The sequence below is a fragment of the Camelus dromedarius genome, chromosome 1 (assembly GCF_036321535.1).
Source record: "Camelus dromedarius isolate mCamDro1 chromosome 1, mCamDro1.pat, whole genome shotgun sequence".
Classification (NCBI taxonomy): domain Eukaryota; kingdom Metazoa; phylum Chordata; class Mammalia; order Artiodactyla; family Camelidae; genus Camelus; species Camelus dromedarius.
This window is the reverse complement of record NC_087436.1, coordinates 74,038,500-74,055,586: the sequence shown is the minus strand read 5'-3', so window position 1 is coordinate 74,055,586 and position 17,087 is coordinate 74,038,500. Positions and strand designations below refer to the sequence as shown.

The following is a 17,087-nucleotide window of genomic DNA, read 5'->3' as shown; positions in this document are numbered from 1 at the left end:
ATAAGTGGACTTCTATATTGAATTGAATTTGAAATGTTTTTCACCATATATGACTCACACTGCCCTAGTGCCCTATGGCATCATTCCCTTTGATAAGGAATAAACTAGGCAAGTTGTTGCATCATTGTTAAGTCAGTTTCTGGTCTTTTGAAATTTTATACCCAATATATTTTAGATCCTAAAAAAAAAAAGAAAAGAAAATCAGAATCTAATCATAGATTTTAATACATTTTCTTTTTTACTATCTTTTTTCTGCATTTGTATCCTCCTTCATCTCTTATATTTCTAAGTTATTCTTTAATATTTAAAAAACAGTTAGAGTAACAAGTTACTTCATTATTAGAGCAGTGATTATTGCAGGAGTAGAACAGTGCTGCTGGTCACCTCATTATTAGTTTGTGGTTACGTTATAGCATGGCATTTTCTTTTTTATCCCCCTATTGTTAGATAGTCATCAAACATCAAATTTTATATTATTTATGTTAAAAATCTCTCTGAGAAATTGTTTTTTTTTCTCTTGAACTAAAATAAGTCCCAGATGATTGCCTTTTAGACTTAATATATTTAATTAAAAGGGCATTTTTTGATAGGAAAATGAGCCATCAAAACTATTTTCAAGATTATACAGCAAGTCAGAGACTAAGCTCAAAATTAAAATCTTGAGATTGACAACTAGTTTTTAGAGGTTGACAAAACTTCGCATACCTACCTATTAGAGACTAGCCAAGATGCCTCTGGGCCCTCCTCAGTTGCTGCTGCCACGTTTATTCTAGGTTCCATGTTCACTGTGGCCATGTCTGTACTGCCCTCTCCCATCATACAATACTGTCCTCATTCACGTGACAGCAACTGAAATGGGTGCTTGGCCTCACACACATTCAAAAATGTTGCCAGTGTCAGTATTGAATCTTGCTCTTCCAAACCCCAAGTTACTGGAACTACTCAGATTTGGTATGAAAAGTTGTCATTTACAATGCAGAATGTATCATTAAACTTGAAGTGTTCCTCCCACTCATCCCATTTAATGCTATGTAGTTAAATAATACTAAATCAGACTGGTCTGAAACAATCAGATAAGCTAGTATTGCAATATTTAGATTTGACGTTTCTTTATTTTAAAATAGTGCTTTAAAGAGTCCATTATTTTAAAGCAGAGACTGTTTAACCTGTAATTGGAAGATTTCTAAAAAGAAATATTGAATAGACTTTTAATACCACATCTAAGCAATTTTCTAATAGCTTCACAGTCTCAGCCAATAGAAACAACCGGAAAAACATGCAGGAAGCTTCAGAACAGACTGGAAAGCTTGCAGACTCTGGTAGAAGATTTACAGATGAAGAACCAAGGTATGGTGAACATTTTTGGAGCAATCTTCCTTGCTGAAAAGAATACCCACCTTCCCTTCAGGTTAGGCCTCCTATCTGTGGACCAACCGAAATGGATATTGAATAAGCAATTCATAATCCTTGGTCAAAATATGAGGGTCTTAAGCATGACTAACCCTTGGATTAATACTGAGCACTTATCAGCTATGTGCCAGGCCCTGTACTCAGTGCCTTAACTTATGAGCTTCACAACACCAGGAGGTGGGCACTAGGATCACGTCATTTGGTAATGAGGTAGCTAAGAGTCACTGGCAGCAAGTTCTAAGTCACACAATGAGTAGTAGAGCTGAGGCTTGATCTCTGCAATTTCTGAGTCCAGAATCCACACTTTTTAATATACTAAAGCTATACCAAATTGTTATTAAAGAAAATTACAAATTCTTTATGGTAATTCCAGATCTCTGTGTATATAAACATAAAGGAAAACATTTCATTTTAAGTCTATTGTAAGCTTTTTAAGGAGGATGCATTATCTTACTGACACCATTTTTATTCACACTTTGACTTATATTTCTGACTTTATCTGAGTAATCCTATCATGTAATAATCCAAATGGAAGATGTGTTGTATTTGTTTAAAATTTTTTTAAAAAACTTTTTGTTGGTTGCATTGTCTGGCTGGAATATCTCTTGGAAATTATAAAACAAATATTTTGGAGAGAACTTTTGGAGCATTTATCAAAATTTAAAGTGGCACATATTCTTTGACCCAGAAACTCCACTTCAAGCAATATATTCTGCAAGAAAAATTGCACACACACATAAAAGTCTGTTTACAGACATATGTCCTATAGCATTATTTATAAACAAGAATAAGAAAGCAACTTTTAAAAATGTATTTACTAACATGTTGGTACATCCACATAATGAAATACTGTGCAGTCATAACAAAACATGAGCTGAACTGGAAAGATGTTGACATTTTGTTGAGTAAAACAAGCTACAGAACAATTTATACCACATATTTCCATTTGTGTAAAGAAGACTTGTGTGTGTGTGTACATGTGAATATGCCGAAGGGTTTACAGTGATGACCTGGGGAGGGGAGGTTCAACAGGTTGGGGGAACAGAGGCATAGAATGACCTTTATCTCTCTTTGTACCCTCCTGAGGTGTTCAGATTATTTACAATTAGTGTGTATTACTTCTGTAATAATGATAATCATGCTCATTTAAAACAGCTGAAAGAGCAAAGATCTGCCCTTATCTCTGTTTCATGACTTCAGTCTTTTAAAAAATACGCTACTTTACAATTGGTAAGAACTTCTTAAGCTCAGAATGTGTTTATAGTAGCAAGCTGACCTTTTAAGAGGCACATTATGGAATTTAAAGCCTGAGTAAATGTTGTTTTCTAACTGTTTTATCAACATTTTCAGCAATGTCTTCAATGATCAGAAATCAAGAAAAGAGGATACAGAAAGTGAAAGACCAGGAAAAAATGTTACTAAAATGATACATTGCTTGCCTATTTACAGAGAGGTGATGCCCAATTAATTGTGGTGTTACGTATAATTAGTGCCCTGTGTACTTTTTTCTTTTTATGTGAAAATTTAATAAAAGATACCCTATCCTGTAAACTATTTTGAAACAAACTATTCTTGAATGCTCTCACAGTAAAACTTCAAGCAGTACTAGCCAGATGTGAAAGTGTTCATACCTTGTAGGTGTTAATTTGTGCTAATACCAGTGTGTTGGAATAACTACGTGTTTTACGTTATCTTTACTGGTGCTGAGGCAATAGTCCTTTTCTTTTTTTTCAGCTTAAAAACTGCTTTCACATGAAAGTGAAAGATGGGGTATCATGCCCAGAAGGACAAACTCCAAGGTACTGACAGGGATTCCTTTTGTGACCCTGAACTCACTGTTCTGTCAATATCAGTGAATGTAATCACACAACAAAACATTGGGGCCCCTGATGAAAACTTTTGGAAAAGTTTCTTTTTTTACATATTAATAACTATAAAGAAAGAAAGAAAAAGTTTATTATTCTTTAGCCAGTTGGTATCTTCTGCAGATTGAATGGATTCAGTCTGCCTTAATTAGATTTTAATAAATTAGTGGCATTTGTATGTGGTGTGTTTTCCAGCACCAATAACCAATTCTCTGTGGACACCAACTGGGTGTCTGTGAGTCAGTTCAGTTCTGACACTGCCTGGAGTTAGTGTCAGAGTCTCCAGACTTAAGGGCTCAGTCCCACAAGACTGCCCCCAGGTCCCAGGCCACCTGTACTTTTTGACTGGCTACAAACTGGGGGTTCCCACACCCCCCTCTAAAGTTTCAATAACTTGCTAGAAATGATCACAGAACTCAGGAAAGTGCTTTACTTACTATTACAGTTTATTATAAAGGCTATAACTCAGGACCAGCCAAATGGAAGAGATGCACAGAGCAAGGTAAGGGGTGGTGCTGTGGAGCTTCCATGCCGTTGATTTGCTCTCCAACTGGAAGCTCATTAAATCTCATCATTTAAGGGTCTTTGTGGAGCTTCATCTCCAGGCCCCTCCCCATCCCGGAGCTCAGCCTGTGGAGCTGAAAGTCACAAGCTTCCAACCACTTGGTCTTTCTGGTGACCAGTCCTAGCCGGAGGCTATCTAGGGGCCCACCTAAGTCACCTCACTGGCAGAAACTCAGGGTGACCTAAAGGGCTTTATTATGAATAACAAAAGGCACTCCTGTCTCTCAGGAAATGCCAAGGGGTTGAGGAGCTCTGTGCCAGGAACCAAGGACAGAAACGAAATATATTTATTATACTACAGGATGTCAACCAAATAAAAGGAGACCAGAAGAACAGATACAGAAATGTTTCAGTTGTGCCAAAGACAACAGGAACAATGTCACAGAAGCCAGCCTGCCCCCAGAAGTCTGTACTTCTGTTCTGTAGTACAGATGTCACTGAGAAACTGCTGCCCAGCCAGAGGCTGTTCCCCAGCCCCCCTCGCCTCCACCTGCATGTGGCCACCTGACCAGGTCTCACTAGAGGCACGTGAACACAGCAGTACTTGGAACTTTCTGGCCTAAAGTTTTAGTAAGCGTGGTGTCTTTCCTTACTTTATTTCTCCTTCCACCAGCTGGTTACAGAGGACAGCGATGGCTAGGGGGACAGGAGAGCCATGGGACAGGAGCCTGGGTGGCGATGGGCAAGGAAAACCGCCCTCCTGCCAGGAACAGCCCTGCTGCTGTTGCCACCGCGTGACACGGAGGTGTCTGTGACAGCAGGTAGCGTTCGGCCTAACCACTGCGGGTAATAAGCTAAGTAGGACCCAAGTCCTCCCCCAGCCCTCCTATTCCTCACTCTAAGCACGTCCAATTTTAAATAATGAGTTTTTAAAATATGAAGTTTAGTATTATATGTATCTCTTAAATCAATTGGCTTTACTGAAAGATTTTTATTTCATCAGGTAATGATAAAATGACTAGTGAGAACTTTAAACAGATTTCTATTGTGAATTGCTTTACCTAACAGATATGCTTGGGCATTCTGTGCAGCAGTGGTAAATGTCTTCTGGAGACCTCACTGGCAGAATATAAAATTCATTATGAAGTAGGTAAGAAGTATATGTGAATTTAACATTAAAAATACTATGAGCCAAAAACAGTTCTTTACGCACTTTCTAACACTTTTCCAGTTGGGTTTATGCTCTTTTCAACAAAGACCATCTGTCACCAGGACTAAACATTGTTTTGCCAATAAATGTTACACTTATTAAAAGGTTTTTTTAAATGTAGAATTAATTTTCAAGTACAGGCATCCCTCCACAGGTAAAGTTTTAAAATAAATACTCTAAAACTTTTTCTCTAAAGGAAGGAGAAAAGCAGACTTCTATGCCTCTTAATGTTTGCTTTTTTTCTGTGTCTTTAGTGGAGAAAATTTTATTTTACATCTAACTGCTATGGTACTAAGATTTATACAAATAATTCAGACATTTAATAAAGATATTAAAACTCAGGTTTTATTATTTTTTCAGTTATAATGGCAAAGTTTAAATGTTTATTTCTTCCTAGAGCAAAGATGTACTTCTGTATCACTGTTCTGTTACAATTTTGTTACTCAAGACAGCTTCTGGCATGAAAGGAGAAGGAGGAGGGTGAAACAATCGCTATAGAACAGCCGTGTGTCAGCCCAGATCTAGTGTGAGAGAGGGGCAGTGGGAGAGGTGGTCCTACGAGGCCCCACGAGTACATGACGGCGCATCCCACCATGCAGTCAGGCTGGCCTATACCTCCCAGCCCTCGAAGAGGTGTCATTCAGGCCGCCTTGCTTAGCCTACACCTTAACCCCCGTCCTTTTCTCTTTCTCTTGGGCTGCTCCCGCTGGCACATTCTGATTAGGCCCCTTGTCTCTACACCAGCCTTCGATCATTAAGACAAGAATATACTTGCTACCTTCAAACCATCTGTGGCAGGTAAAATCAAGCAAAAACATTGGGAAGTCTTAATACATTACCTCATATCCTTACTAATTACATCTAGTGACCAGATATTTTCTAATAACGGTTCCATATGGTGTTAACTACTTTTAAATATAAAATGTGTATGCAGCAGAGAGTGTTTCTCCAGCTGTATCAATAGGAAATCAGCTCTTTTTGAATGAGGCTTGTTTCACTTCCCTAGTTTAAGGATCTCCCAAAAGCTCAAGCCTAAATCCTGTGCAGCTGGTTAGTTTCTGTGGTTCCTGACCAGTGCACATCTGAAGCTTAGCCAGCCACTCCCCAAGACGACCAAGCCCTAAAGAAATGATGGATCAGCATAAACCCATCCATCGATACCACAGGGAAAAAAAGTCCAGGCTCACTGGAAGCATTATCTACACATGAGACAAAAGCCACTAGCAAATTTGAAACAACTCTGATGGCTAGGTTTGGAGCTACATTTCCTTTATTTTAAATTATTCAGGGTGCTCCACAACCTTAGCCTCTTCCACTTTCTGCAACAGCTTCTTCAGTACTTCGCAGACTGCATCAGTGAATCCCCCACCACTTGTGAAGCACTTTATCCTCATGGCCAGTCTCTAAGAATCTATTGTTGCATTCTTCCCAACGACTAACTTCCCCATTCTCTACCACCACGAACTTCCATTCTACCACTGTGTCTGCTGGCAGGGACACAGAACGAGACCAGAGCCCATCCTTGCTACCCTGGAGTGGGATGTAAGCCTTCCACCTCCCAAGACTCTCATGGTCTCCAGTTATTGCAATGAACTGCACACCAGCATTTGTGATATAATGGACCTGGAACCTGATGCTAACCTGCCGAGACTCTGCAGACACTGCTACTGCCCTTTTTGGTTTCACACCCACTTCCTGACCTCTCGCTTCCATAAGAGTGCTTCTGCCATAGTCCTTTCCCTGGTTAGAGCTTAACACTGGAGCCTCAGGACTGCCTCCCAGACCAACATCTCCCCAAGATGAGTGCCGGGACATCATCTCCCAGTCCTCATGGTCAGCCCGGGCCTGACTGTCCAGCTGTGCAAGGTTCATGTCTTCTTTTGCTCTGTCCAGGAACAGGTTGCTAGAAGGCAGCTTCTCTGCCGAATGTGGAGCTGCTTTAGCAGGTGTCTTTTGGCCTTCTTGGAATCCCTGTTCTCCTGTGGGAGATCCAAGGCTTTTATGTCTTGATACATTAGAGTGACTTTGAGCATTACCAGTCCCTGAGGTAGCTAGAGATTCTGAGTCTGGAAACTGTCCAGAAGGAACATGCGCTCTTGACTTGTCCCAGTTACCACCTTCTCCAGAAGGACTCTGCAGTCTCCATGCTGCTGCTTGCAGGTCACCAGGGCCTTTGGTCTCAGAAACCAAACGTCCATTGCTTTCTTGAAGATGCTCTAAAATAATAATAATAATAATAATAATAATTAATAATAATAATAATAATAATAATAATGAAAAATATAATAATGTTAGGCAGTTCATGTGAGAAAGAATCAAGTTAGGCTGAGAAAATATGTTTAGTTATTAAAGACTTTGCTACTAACTTATCTGCAGTTCACAGACTGTCTCTATTAAAATCAAGTACTTAACTACCTAGTATGGCCACAACACTGTGCTCTAAGAATACACATGCATATCCCATAATAAAATGCACGTCCAAGAGTGTCAGTATACCAGCACAAGAGTGTAAATGAGGTGGCAAGCTGGAGAAGCGGAAGTGTAACCCTGTCACGGTCCTGGATCTCCGCAGTCCAGGCCACACTGGCGTGCAACCAAGTCAAGTTTGGCTCCTATCATCAAAAAATGTTGTCCAGCCTGTGTGGCGAAGAGCTGATGGTTACTCTGTAAACCAGAAGAGTACACTCGTACCCCCAGGAACTACATGCAGGTCAGGGACTGGCTTTCACAGGTGCGGGCAGATTAGCTGCAGCTGTCACTGTGGGAGAATTCAAAGGACAGCAGTGCGTCCCTGGGCCAGAAATGGCGGTGAGGGTCAGGGAGAGGGCTGGATTCTCCCTGCCAATCCCATGTGCATCAGAAACTTCTTCAGCTTTTTATATCCCCTCCCATTGTATACTTTAAAAATACATATTCTTAAGAGTACACAATCCAAGCTCCCTAAAGACTCAGTTTCCTTTTTGGCCACCTCCTTGATGGTCCAAATAGCTCTCTGTAAGATGGAAATCTCCACAACCATACAATCAGTATAGATGGGGGTTTGGGGTGGGAACAGGGACGTTTTGTTTAATTTTGTCTCTTTCTAATGGTGGAGTTGGAAGTAAGACATAAAAATTACTGAGTTTCCCATCTTTCAACCTACAACATACATGAGGCTGGCTTTCACAAAAAAGAAGATAAATGGGATCTGTGCTCATCCAAAACCAGTCGCAGGAAAGGCACACATGAACACCACTCCACTAAAAGTTTGCAGATGTCATTTTCACCACTGGACTAGCATTCAGGCATGGGCAGCTCGCCCAGGGAGGGCACTGGAAAGTAAGGTTTTCTGTCAGTGCACTTTGCCCAGCATGCAGGGTCTAAAATATAGAGATGAAAACCTAGATATCAGTTCTACTCATCGGAGTCGGGTCCTCTATTAAGCACCCCTATTAAGTGTGCCTCTTCCCTGGGGTTTCAGACAACCCTGCACCGTCCGGGGTGAGCATGGGGGAGGCCCGACGGCTCTGATACGGGCGGCCAGCGCGCAGCCCCAGGGACTCAGCCGAGGCCTTCATGGCCAGAGTCCAACCTGAACTTTGCCTCCCTGACAGAAGCGTCCAGATAGTGGGAGGTGCTCACTGCTCCAGTGTTCCCGAACGTGGCTCTTCCATGGGGTGAGGGATGGGAAGACATGATGCTGTGGGACTGGGACTGAGACAGGGTCCCTGTCGGGCCAGAAATTGGAGAGGGTCGTAGGTCCCCTAGACCTAAGCACTCCTTTCCAAAGGCCCTGAAGGGGTGCTGCCGCTGCAGCTGCCCGCACTGCACCAAGCGCCGCCAAGCGGAGGAGCCCATCCCCGCTGGAGGGGCCGGTGCAAGTCCTCAGGGGCGGGCGCCGAGGGCAGCGACTCAGCGGGGCGCGGCCCTTGGACGCAGCGCCAGGGCATCTCCAGGGCCTCGGTGGAGGGCGAGAACCCCGCCCGGCGCGTGCGCACCAGCCAGGGGAAATGCGGGCCGCGGAGAGGGTCCTGTCTCCGGTAGAGGAAGCTAGTCCTTGGGAATGGGCCGCTAGGAAAGCTCCAGGTGTGCCTTTTCCTCCCTCAGTGAACTTCACAGCCCCCCTGGCAGATCTGCCCCTCGAGACACGGGGAGGAAGAATACCTGGTTTGGTGACCAGCTCCCGCCTAGAAGGTCCAGGGCTCAGACCGCCGCCGCCACCCTTATCGCCTCCCGGAGCCGCAGCCTCCCCTGGAGAGGCGTCCTTCCCCCGCTCCGCGTCCCCCTCCTTTCCCGTGTCCCGCAGCAGCCAAACGAAAAGCGCTCCGGCCAGACCCCCTCCAACCAGCAGGGCGGACCAGACGGCGCCCATGGCTGAGAGGCCGCAGCTGCGGGAGACGACGGCGACCGAGACGGGGGCTCAGGTCACGCAGGCGGAGCCACACCTACCCAGCCCGCTCCAGCCTTTTACGGTCCCGGGCGGCGGGGGCTCCCGCTCGGAGCCCAGCCCTCCGCGACTAGGACTCAACTTTCCCAGCCCCGCCCAGCTTCCCGCCCCGAGGCTGCAGCCTCAGGCTCCAGCTGGGCGGACGCGCGAGCGCCCTCCTTCTCCAATATTTTCCTTCCCGATTCTGCCAGTCGCCGGCGGCCTGGAGTATCGGGCGCCCTGTTTCAGGTGCGTCCCGCGAGCGGAAAGAACCCAAGGGCGCAACGGCTCCGCCGCGCAAACCCGCACCTGCCCCGCTGCCTTACCCCTTCCCGCTCCAGCTGCCCGTCAGGCAGTCCCTGCCTGGGACTGCGCCAGGCACCTCGGCGCCTCCTCCTCTTCACAGACACTTAGATGTGGCGCGGTCGGATAGAGACCGAAGCTTCCAGAAACTTAGCGCAGAAGGGGCCGATATGTGTCGACCACATGGGGCTGCGGCTGGAGCTGGAGCTGGATCTGGAGAGGCAGCCGGGCTGGATGGGATGGGGTAGACCAGGAGCACAGCGGGCGCAGTGGAGGCTGCGTTTGGCCTTCGGTTAGCTGCGCTTAGCTTCTGCAAGCTTCCGCCTCCTGCTGTAAAAGGAAAAGAATCAGACTAGGATCCTTCCATCTCTAAATGCCAGTCACCTCAGCCACATCCAGTCGACCTCTTTTGGGATGCGTGGTTGTCACAAAATGCGCGCCCTCCTGATTGGACTGGATGTTACACAGAGGCAAGCTACTACGGATGGGTTTATCAATAAAAACTGCAACCATCTTTGCTAAGCGCTGTCAGTGTGCCAGGTGTTTAATGGTTGCGTTTAATTTGATCCCCACAAAACAACCCTGGAAACTAAGAATTATACACATTTCTTTCTTAATTCACTCCTCTGCTGATCTGAAGGCTTCACATTCCAACGTCAAGCTAATGGTTCCCATATTTGTATCAGCAGAGTGAGACTTATCCTTGACCTACACGCTCCTACATCCAACTGCTACGACCACAGCTGGCAAATATCCGCCTTGGAATAACAGCTAAAATAGCTCCTCTGGTAAGACAAATCGTTTAAATGTGCCCCATGTTCGACGGTACAGCAGCCCCTAAGGGGTGCAAGACCGGCCAGTAGACTTACTGGTGCTAGCGCCTTGGTGCAGGTCGCAGTCCCTACCATCAAGAGGCGGGGAGAGGGAAGATGGGAGAGGAGACCGCGCCAACTCAGCACCTCCTCCTGGTTGCTAATAGATGTCTCAAATCCAATTCACTCAAATCTGATGTCCCCAGACGGGCTACTTGCTCCGACTTCTTCATCTCGGAAAGTGGCAACCACATCCTTTCCCGTTCCTAAAAAAGTTGGAGTCGTTCTTGACTCTTCTTTTTACCCCCTCTCACAGTAGTCAGTAGCAAATTCTGCCACTCTTCAAAATATATTCAGAATTCTACTTCTCTCCACAGCGAGTGTCACCCTGGGCCTGCCACCATCATTTCTTACCTGGATTACTGCCGTCACCTTGCACAGCTCTCCCTGCTTCCACCTTTGAGCCCTTACATAGTTTCAAATAGCAATCTAAATAATCCTGTTGAAACACGCCCATTTTCTGGGCCTCTGCTCAAGACCCTTTAATTGCTCCACAACTCCTGGCAAAAACCTTTTAAGACTACAGGATCTGCCCCCAGGGTGTCTCTGAGCTCATCTCTCTCTCTCCCTTCTTCAGCCACCCTGGCTTCCTGCATAGAGTCATCCTTGCTGCCAAAATCCATCCATATACCTAACATCTCTACTTCAGATCTTTACACAATGTCATCTGTCCTGTAAACCCTTCCCTGATAATCCCCATTTTAATTACAACCCCTACTCCCTATGCTTTACTTTCTCCTTAGAATTTAGGGCATCAATTCTAATACATTCTACTAATCTAATTCCACCACAGGTTTGTTCTACTTAATTTCTCTTTCCTCTCTTTGGAATGTAAACTACATGAAAGCAGAGTTTATTGTCCTTTGTTCTCTGCTGAATTTCTGGCACCTAGAACATTCCCAGAGTGGTCCCTCAAAAAGTACTGGTTGAGTAAGTGAATTAAAAGCTTCATATATTCCCAGTCTGCAGCATTATTATCATCTTCTTTGTATAGATTCTACCTGCTTTTTTTTTAAGCACAATGTAGATGTTGCTTTTTTGTCAAGTAGATTTCATGTCTTACACTAATTAGGGAGTCAATGATGGGCTTTTTAAAAGACCGGTAGTTACTGACAACCACACATAGATCTCAATTCAAGCAGCCTTAAGATAACAAAACAAATCTTGAGATGAATATGAAAACAATGAAAAGTAATAGCAAAACTATCTTTAAGAAAATGAATGTCAGTATATAAAATAGCATTTCCTTTATGGACTCTGTCTTACTAATTGGTTCTTGTAAGACTACTGTAGATCTAATATTTTAACAGTCAAAATTTCGTTGAAAAATTTAGAATTATTCCATTTCCTTTTGTCAAAGTAAAACTTGATGTCATACATAGGCTGTCCTTAAATTTTACAAACTCTCAAGCCAATAGAGTGATTTTATATGAAAATCCTTGAACATTTTATTTCCTCACTGATAACTTCAGCTACTGCTTCATCCATCAAAATTTTTATCAATGTGCTAATGAATGAAATTCCAGAAGATGTATAAAGTCCTAGGATGCAAGTTCCACTACTCATTTCTGATACCTAGAAGGCTCTTAATGAAGGTTTATTATTGTTATCAATTGCTATTTCATTTATTAAAAATATAATTTAAAAAGACAATTCTTCCCAACTCTTCAGAATTCTTTTTGCATTTTATCAGATGTATCATGCAACATTTTTAAGGAACATTATTTATTTGGCTTTTCTAAACTTAAACGTCGACTCTGATTACTATGTTGCTGCTTTCAAAGGAAACTCCACTCACTGCCATATTTGTTAAAAGTCTACAGTCACACATTCTAAAAATATACTTATAGCATTAACAATACTGTGTTTATCACTATACAGTTGCAAAATAATGTTTTTGCCTCCGTGTGGAAGACCTTTGAGCCTAGGAAGGTGGGAACAACAACAACCAAAAAAAGCAGAACCAGTAGGGACGAGGGAGGAAGATGGTAAGTCGGCTGAGATGGGTTCAATTTGAGATACTAGCAGGAAGTTGGGACTGGGGGTCTATACTTTAAGAAGAATATCAGGGCTGGAGATATTGGAAATCCCTCACAGGGAGGTTGCAGTTAAATCGTGGTAGAAATTAATATTCTGAGAGGAAATCAAGAATGAGCCTAACTTCAGCCCCTGGTATAATTTCAATAAAGATTGAAAGGCTGCCTCCATATTGCTGCTTATTCACAATTATGTCTTGGTGTTATATTTTAGGGGCCATAATATAATGGCTATTTTCTAATTGATTATTATTCTATTAAATAGAGTATAAATAGGTAGATACAGCTATGGATGGATATTTTAAAAATCTAAGCCCACAGGGTCCCCAGGAAAAATAAGATGAATCTAGGTGATAAGGTATAACCTCTTCTTTTGTGCTTCGTCTGATTTCACTAGGCTTTGCACCCACATGTCAGATCAGCGTTCCCAGCACAGAAGCGCTGCACAGGACACCTCAACTCAGACACCCTGTTCAGAAGCACTGAGCAGAACATCTCAAGATGGTGGTGGCACGGGCCATGCGCAGAGACGCTGGGCGGGCCCTGCGCTGTGGGGCGGCAGCAGTCCAGCTGCGCCTGCGCCGCACGAGAACTCCACCCCCTCCCCGCTGACTGACGGGATCCCTATAAAGCAGCCCCCCCTTGGACGGTCATGAATGAGAGCTTGTGCTCTAGAGCGGGAGCTCGTAGGGCTCTGTCTTCTGGTGGAAGAAGAACGCTTTCCTTTGCTGCTGAACTGGGCTGTTGGCTGGAGCGCACTGGGCAGGAGGACCCTCCCTGGGAGCCGACACTGCAGAGTGGGTAACATATATATTTATATAAACATTTTTCCCCTTTACCTTACACAAGAAGATTGCACACTCCTGGTGCGTTGTTTGCAGGGCTGGGGTGGGAGAGGATTAGAGCGAGAGGGAACGAAGAGTTGGGAAAAGAGAGACTCGGGAGACTTGTTTCCAAAGTCAGGTACAGAAAACCATGCGAGCGGGTGGTGGGGCGGCGAAACGGGGGTGTCGCCCAGCGGAGTTGGTGGGTAGAGGGCTGAGAAGAAAATGGCTGGATTCGGCCCGTATGCGGTCAGGGTGGCTCTGCGGCGTCTGTGGGGGTGGGCGCTCGATTTCAGAAGGCTGAGATGTGGACATGGTGAAGGCCAACGTTGAGTGAGCCCTCCCCTAACAAATTTGGAGGCAAAAGGTAGGAGAGAAATTGTAGTGCCCCTTGAGAAGAGACAAGCCCAGGGGAAGCTCTTTCAGACCAAGAGCGGATGTGAGGAGACAGGAGGCCCCTCGTTGGGATTCCACGGGGAGGAGGAAGTGGAGGCGGTGAGGCTGAACACCAGCGGGAGGGGCGGCCTGGGATGAAAGGAGGGGAGGGGACAGGCATGAAGAAAAAAGAGGATGCCGTTAAGAAACACTTGGAGGTATAAATGGGGAGGAGTCAGGTTATCTACTGGCTAAGTGAGAGAGAGGAAATCCGGTTGAGGTTTTGAGGACAGCAGAGCAGGTAGGAAGGAAATGGCCTCGGGGAGAAAAGGTTGCCCTTGGGAGTCCTGTTGGTTCTTCCGTCAAAGGCCTGTTGCGTTCCTCCCTTCGTGTCATTCACAGTGTCCTTGCCCCCTATTCAGATGCCACTATCATCTTTGCACCTCCCTTGGCTCTGGCTGTGACCCTCTCTGCAACCACTCCTGGTTTAACCCTCCTCAAGTACAGCCCCGAGCAGGGCATCTCCTCCCTCTGCCCGATTAAATTCAACCCCATTTTAGCCTTCAGGGTCTCCAGGACACAGCCCAGCAACCTCTCCAGGCCTTTCTCTTCCACTTATCAGCACTCCAGCCAAACTGGGACTCCCGCGCTAGAGCCTTCACTTATTGGTCTAGACATTTTCCAAAAGGCACTTCCTTCCATGAGACTTTTCCCCAGCCCCCAATCCCACCCCCCCAACCCCCAAATTGATATGTCATTCTTCTCTTTGAACTCCGATTGCATTTTGTAACTCTCTTAGAGCAAACTATGAGGTTTTCTCTTATGGTATAATTATTTTTGTAGTGTATCCTTGCCCATATTAGATCATAAAGCCCTTAAGGGCCAGAGTTTGTTTATTCTTTGTATTCCCCAGAATGCAAAGTCTGTTATGCAATAGGCCTTTTTATTGTCTTTGTTCATTGAATGCCTAATATACACAGGCCCTAAGCTAAGTGGTGTATAAGGATTATCTCATAAATTCCTGAGAGAACTGATTTGCCCAAGGTCATACAGCTGGTGAGTGACCAAACTGGGATTTGAACCCAGTGTTCTGACCTCCCAGGACTCATGGTTGAAACTCTAGCTACGCTGAATCCTAATGGCTATTAATCCAAATTTCAAAGCATGTATTTTAGAAGTGAGCGTGCAAATTGATGTATGTGACACCAGAGAACCTCTGTGGTAGTATTCCAGCATTTACGGTGAATTACCGCCTTGCTCTTGGTTTGTAATTCCTCTCCACAAGCCCACACCTCATTTGGGAGATGTACTCACCAGCACCTGTCCGTTGCTGTCAAGCCTCTGGCTCCTGCTGCTCCACATAACATTAACCACAAGTCAAACCTTTCTGCAAAGCAGTCACATTGGAACTGCCCAGCTTCAGATTTCACAGAGACATTTTCTAATTGCAACCGTTTGCAAACCTCTGACTCATCTTAGTTCCAGAATAGACTCAAGGCTGAGATCTCTTACACTGAATGATGAAACCTTTACAGCAAAGGAAAATCTGTGTTAGGAGAAAGAGCTAACTGTACAGAGAAAAATAAAGTTAGATTACTACTTTGTACCATGTAAATTGATGGACTCCAGATGTAATGAAGTCCTAAATGTAAACGGTAAAAGTACAGAGCTAATAGAGCAAAATCCAGGAGACTATCACTGTGATATTGCATAACACAGGAGGCCAAAACATTTCTTGACCTCGTCAAAACAAGGCTATCTGGTGAATGAGGTTGCTGTAGACAAAGTTAGCAGATAGATCCATAGCGGGAGCAGATTTTTGTGTTGTTAAAACCGACAAGGCATTAATATGTAGATATAAGATGAACTCACACAAATTGATCAAAAAAAAAAAAAAAAAGACATGAAGTCCAATATAAAATGAAGATGAGATGCTTTTCCCAGGTGCCTAGAACAATGCCTGGAACATAATAGGCACTCAGGATTGTTTTTTCTTTAATATATGAATGGCTAGTAAAAAGGAGCAGAAATGTTCAAATTCACTGGTAGTCAGATAAATGCAGATTAAAACAATGATACTACACCATTTTACATCCACCAGAAAGGCAAATATGAGAAAGATCTGATGCTGCTGATGGGAGAGTAAGGAGGTACAATCTGGAGAACAATCTGAAAGAATTTTGTGAAATTAAGTTATGCATATACCCCAGGACCCAGCAGTCCCACTCCTGAACGTGTAGAGCCCAGAGAAAATTTTGCACAAGACTGTAAGCAGACACGTGGTGTTATTTGGGGCAACAGTACATTCAAGGCCGCCAAACTGCCCATCATGAAATAGTATGTAAAATGTGATGGATGCCTATGAAATACTGTGAGGTAGATAGAGCAATGAACTGGATCTACACACAGTAATGTAATTAAATCTTAAATACATGTTGGTAATTAAAAGGTAAGAAACAAGATTTCTAGTACAATAACATTTATATACATTGAAAATACATATGCATTCATAATAACACTACTTAGGTTTCAAGGGTACATGATTAAGACCAGTTCTTAAACAGATTAAAGAGAATGTCTTTGTTGGGCACAAGGGTAAGAATGGGCTTTGGAATAAGGGGGAAACGAGTGAATGAGTAAATAACCAGAGGAGGGAGGGCCTTCCACAGACCAGTGAGGGTAATAGCTCTGAACTAGGACTTCTCAGACCGAGGTGTGCAGAGGAAGCATTGCCAACATTCCCAAGGGGAGATTCCTACTCAGCAGGTCTGGGGTGGGGCCTGGGATTCTGCTTTTTCTAAGAAGCTGCCGGTTAATACTGATGCTGCTGGTATGTAGACCTCACTTTAAGCGGCAAGGAGACTAAGGAGTAAGGTTAGCTCAGATCTGGAAGCTTTAAAGAGAACAGGAGGAAGGAAGGAGGTGATCAGGAAGGGAAAAAGGGAAATCGTTTTTAAGAGTGGTGTTGGAGGCATCCAGAGCCGGGCAGCGGGTCTGCAGCACACAGAGGGGAAGAGGCAGGAGGCACTGTCTTCTTCTCCTGGTCAGTCATGCCAGGCCATGCCGCACACACCGGTGGTGTTTCCCTCACTAGAGTGCAAGCTCACGAGGGCAGAGGGTGTACAGGTTCCTCCTAGTGTCCTGCATAGTCAGGTACTGAATGAATGAATGAATATCAGGAATGGTGAAGCACCAAGAGTGTATTACCAAAACATAAGTGGTAAATGTCCAGAACATAATTTGTTTAAGAATTGGCAGTTATCTTCTTGGGGGAGAGAGGTAG

The 17,087-nt window shown here is 44.3% G+C and overlaps 2 protein-coding genes across 2 annotated transcripts in view; one reads left to right on the top strand and one right to left on the bottom strand.

The window, feature by feature from the left end:
- CCDC158 (coiled-coil domain containing 158) overlaps positions 1 to 2,978 on the top strand; it is a 69,616-nt gene extending 66,638 nt beyond the window's left edge. Inside the window, exons 24-25 of the mRNA XM_064485521.1 lie at positions 1,240 to 1,347; positions 2,761 to 2,978. Of these exons, the coding sequence (XP_064341591.1) occupies positions 1,240 to 1,347; positions 2,761 to 2,837 (185 nt within the window). The 3' untranslated portion in view covers positions 2,838 to 2,978. The remainder of the gene's footprint in view (positions 1 to 1,239; positions 1,348 to 2,760) is intronic.
- A 2,338-nt stretch (positions 2,979 to 5,316) lies between these two features.
- STBD1 (starch binding domain 1) lies at positions 5,317 to 9,434 on the bottom strand. The gene is made up of 2 exons (XM_010983138.3): positions 9,133 to 9,434; positions 5,317 to 7,205 (listed from the first exon to the last, which is right to left on the bottom strand). Exons 1-2 carry the CDS (start codon positions 9,338 to 9,340, stop codon positions 6,343 to 6,345), a joined length of 1,071 nt encoding a protein of 356 aa, XP_010981440.1. The 5' UTR covers positions 9,341 to 9,434; the 3' UTR covers positions 5,317 to 6,342.
- Positions 9,435 to 17,087: the final 7,653 nt, after the last annotated feature.

Excerpts from the sequence above, each read along its gene's own strand:
- STBD1 (XM_010983138.3), bottom strand. The coding sequence starts at position 9,340 with ATGGGCGCCGTCTGGTCCGCCCTGCTGGTTGGAGGGGGTCTGGCCGGA. Across the intron at positions 7,206-9,132 it reads GGAGCTGGTCACCAAACCAG|AGCATCTTCAAGAAAGCAAT; the intron begins GTATTCTTCCTC and ends TTATTATTTTAG.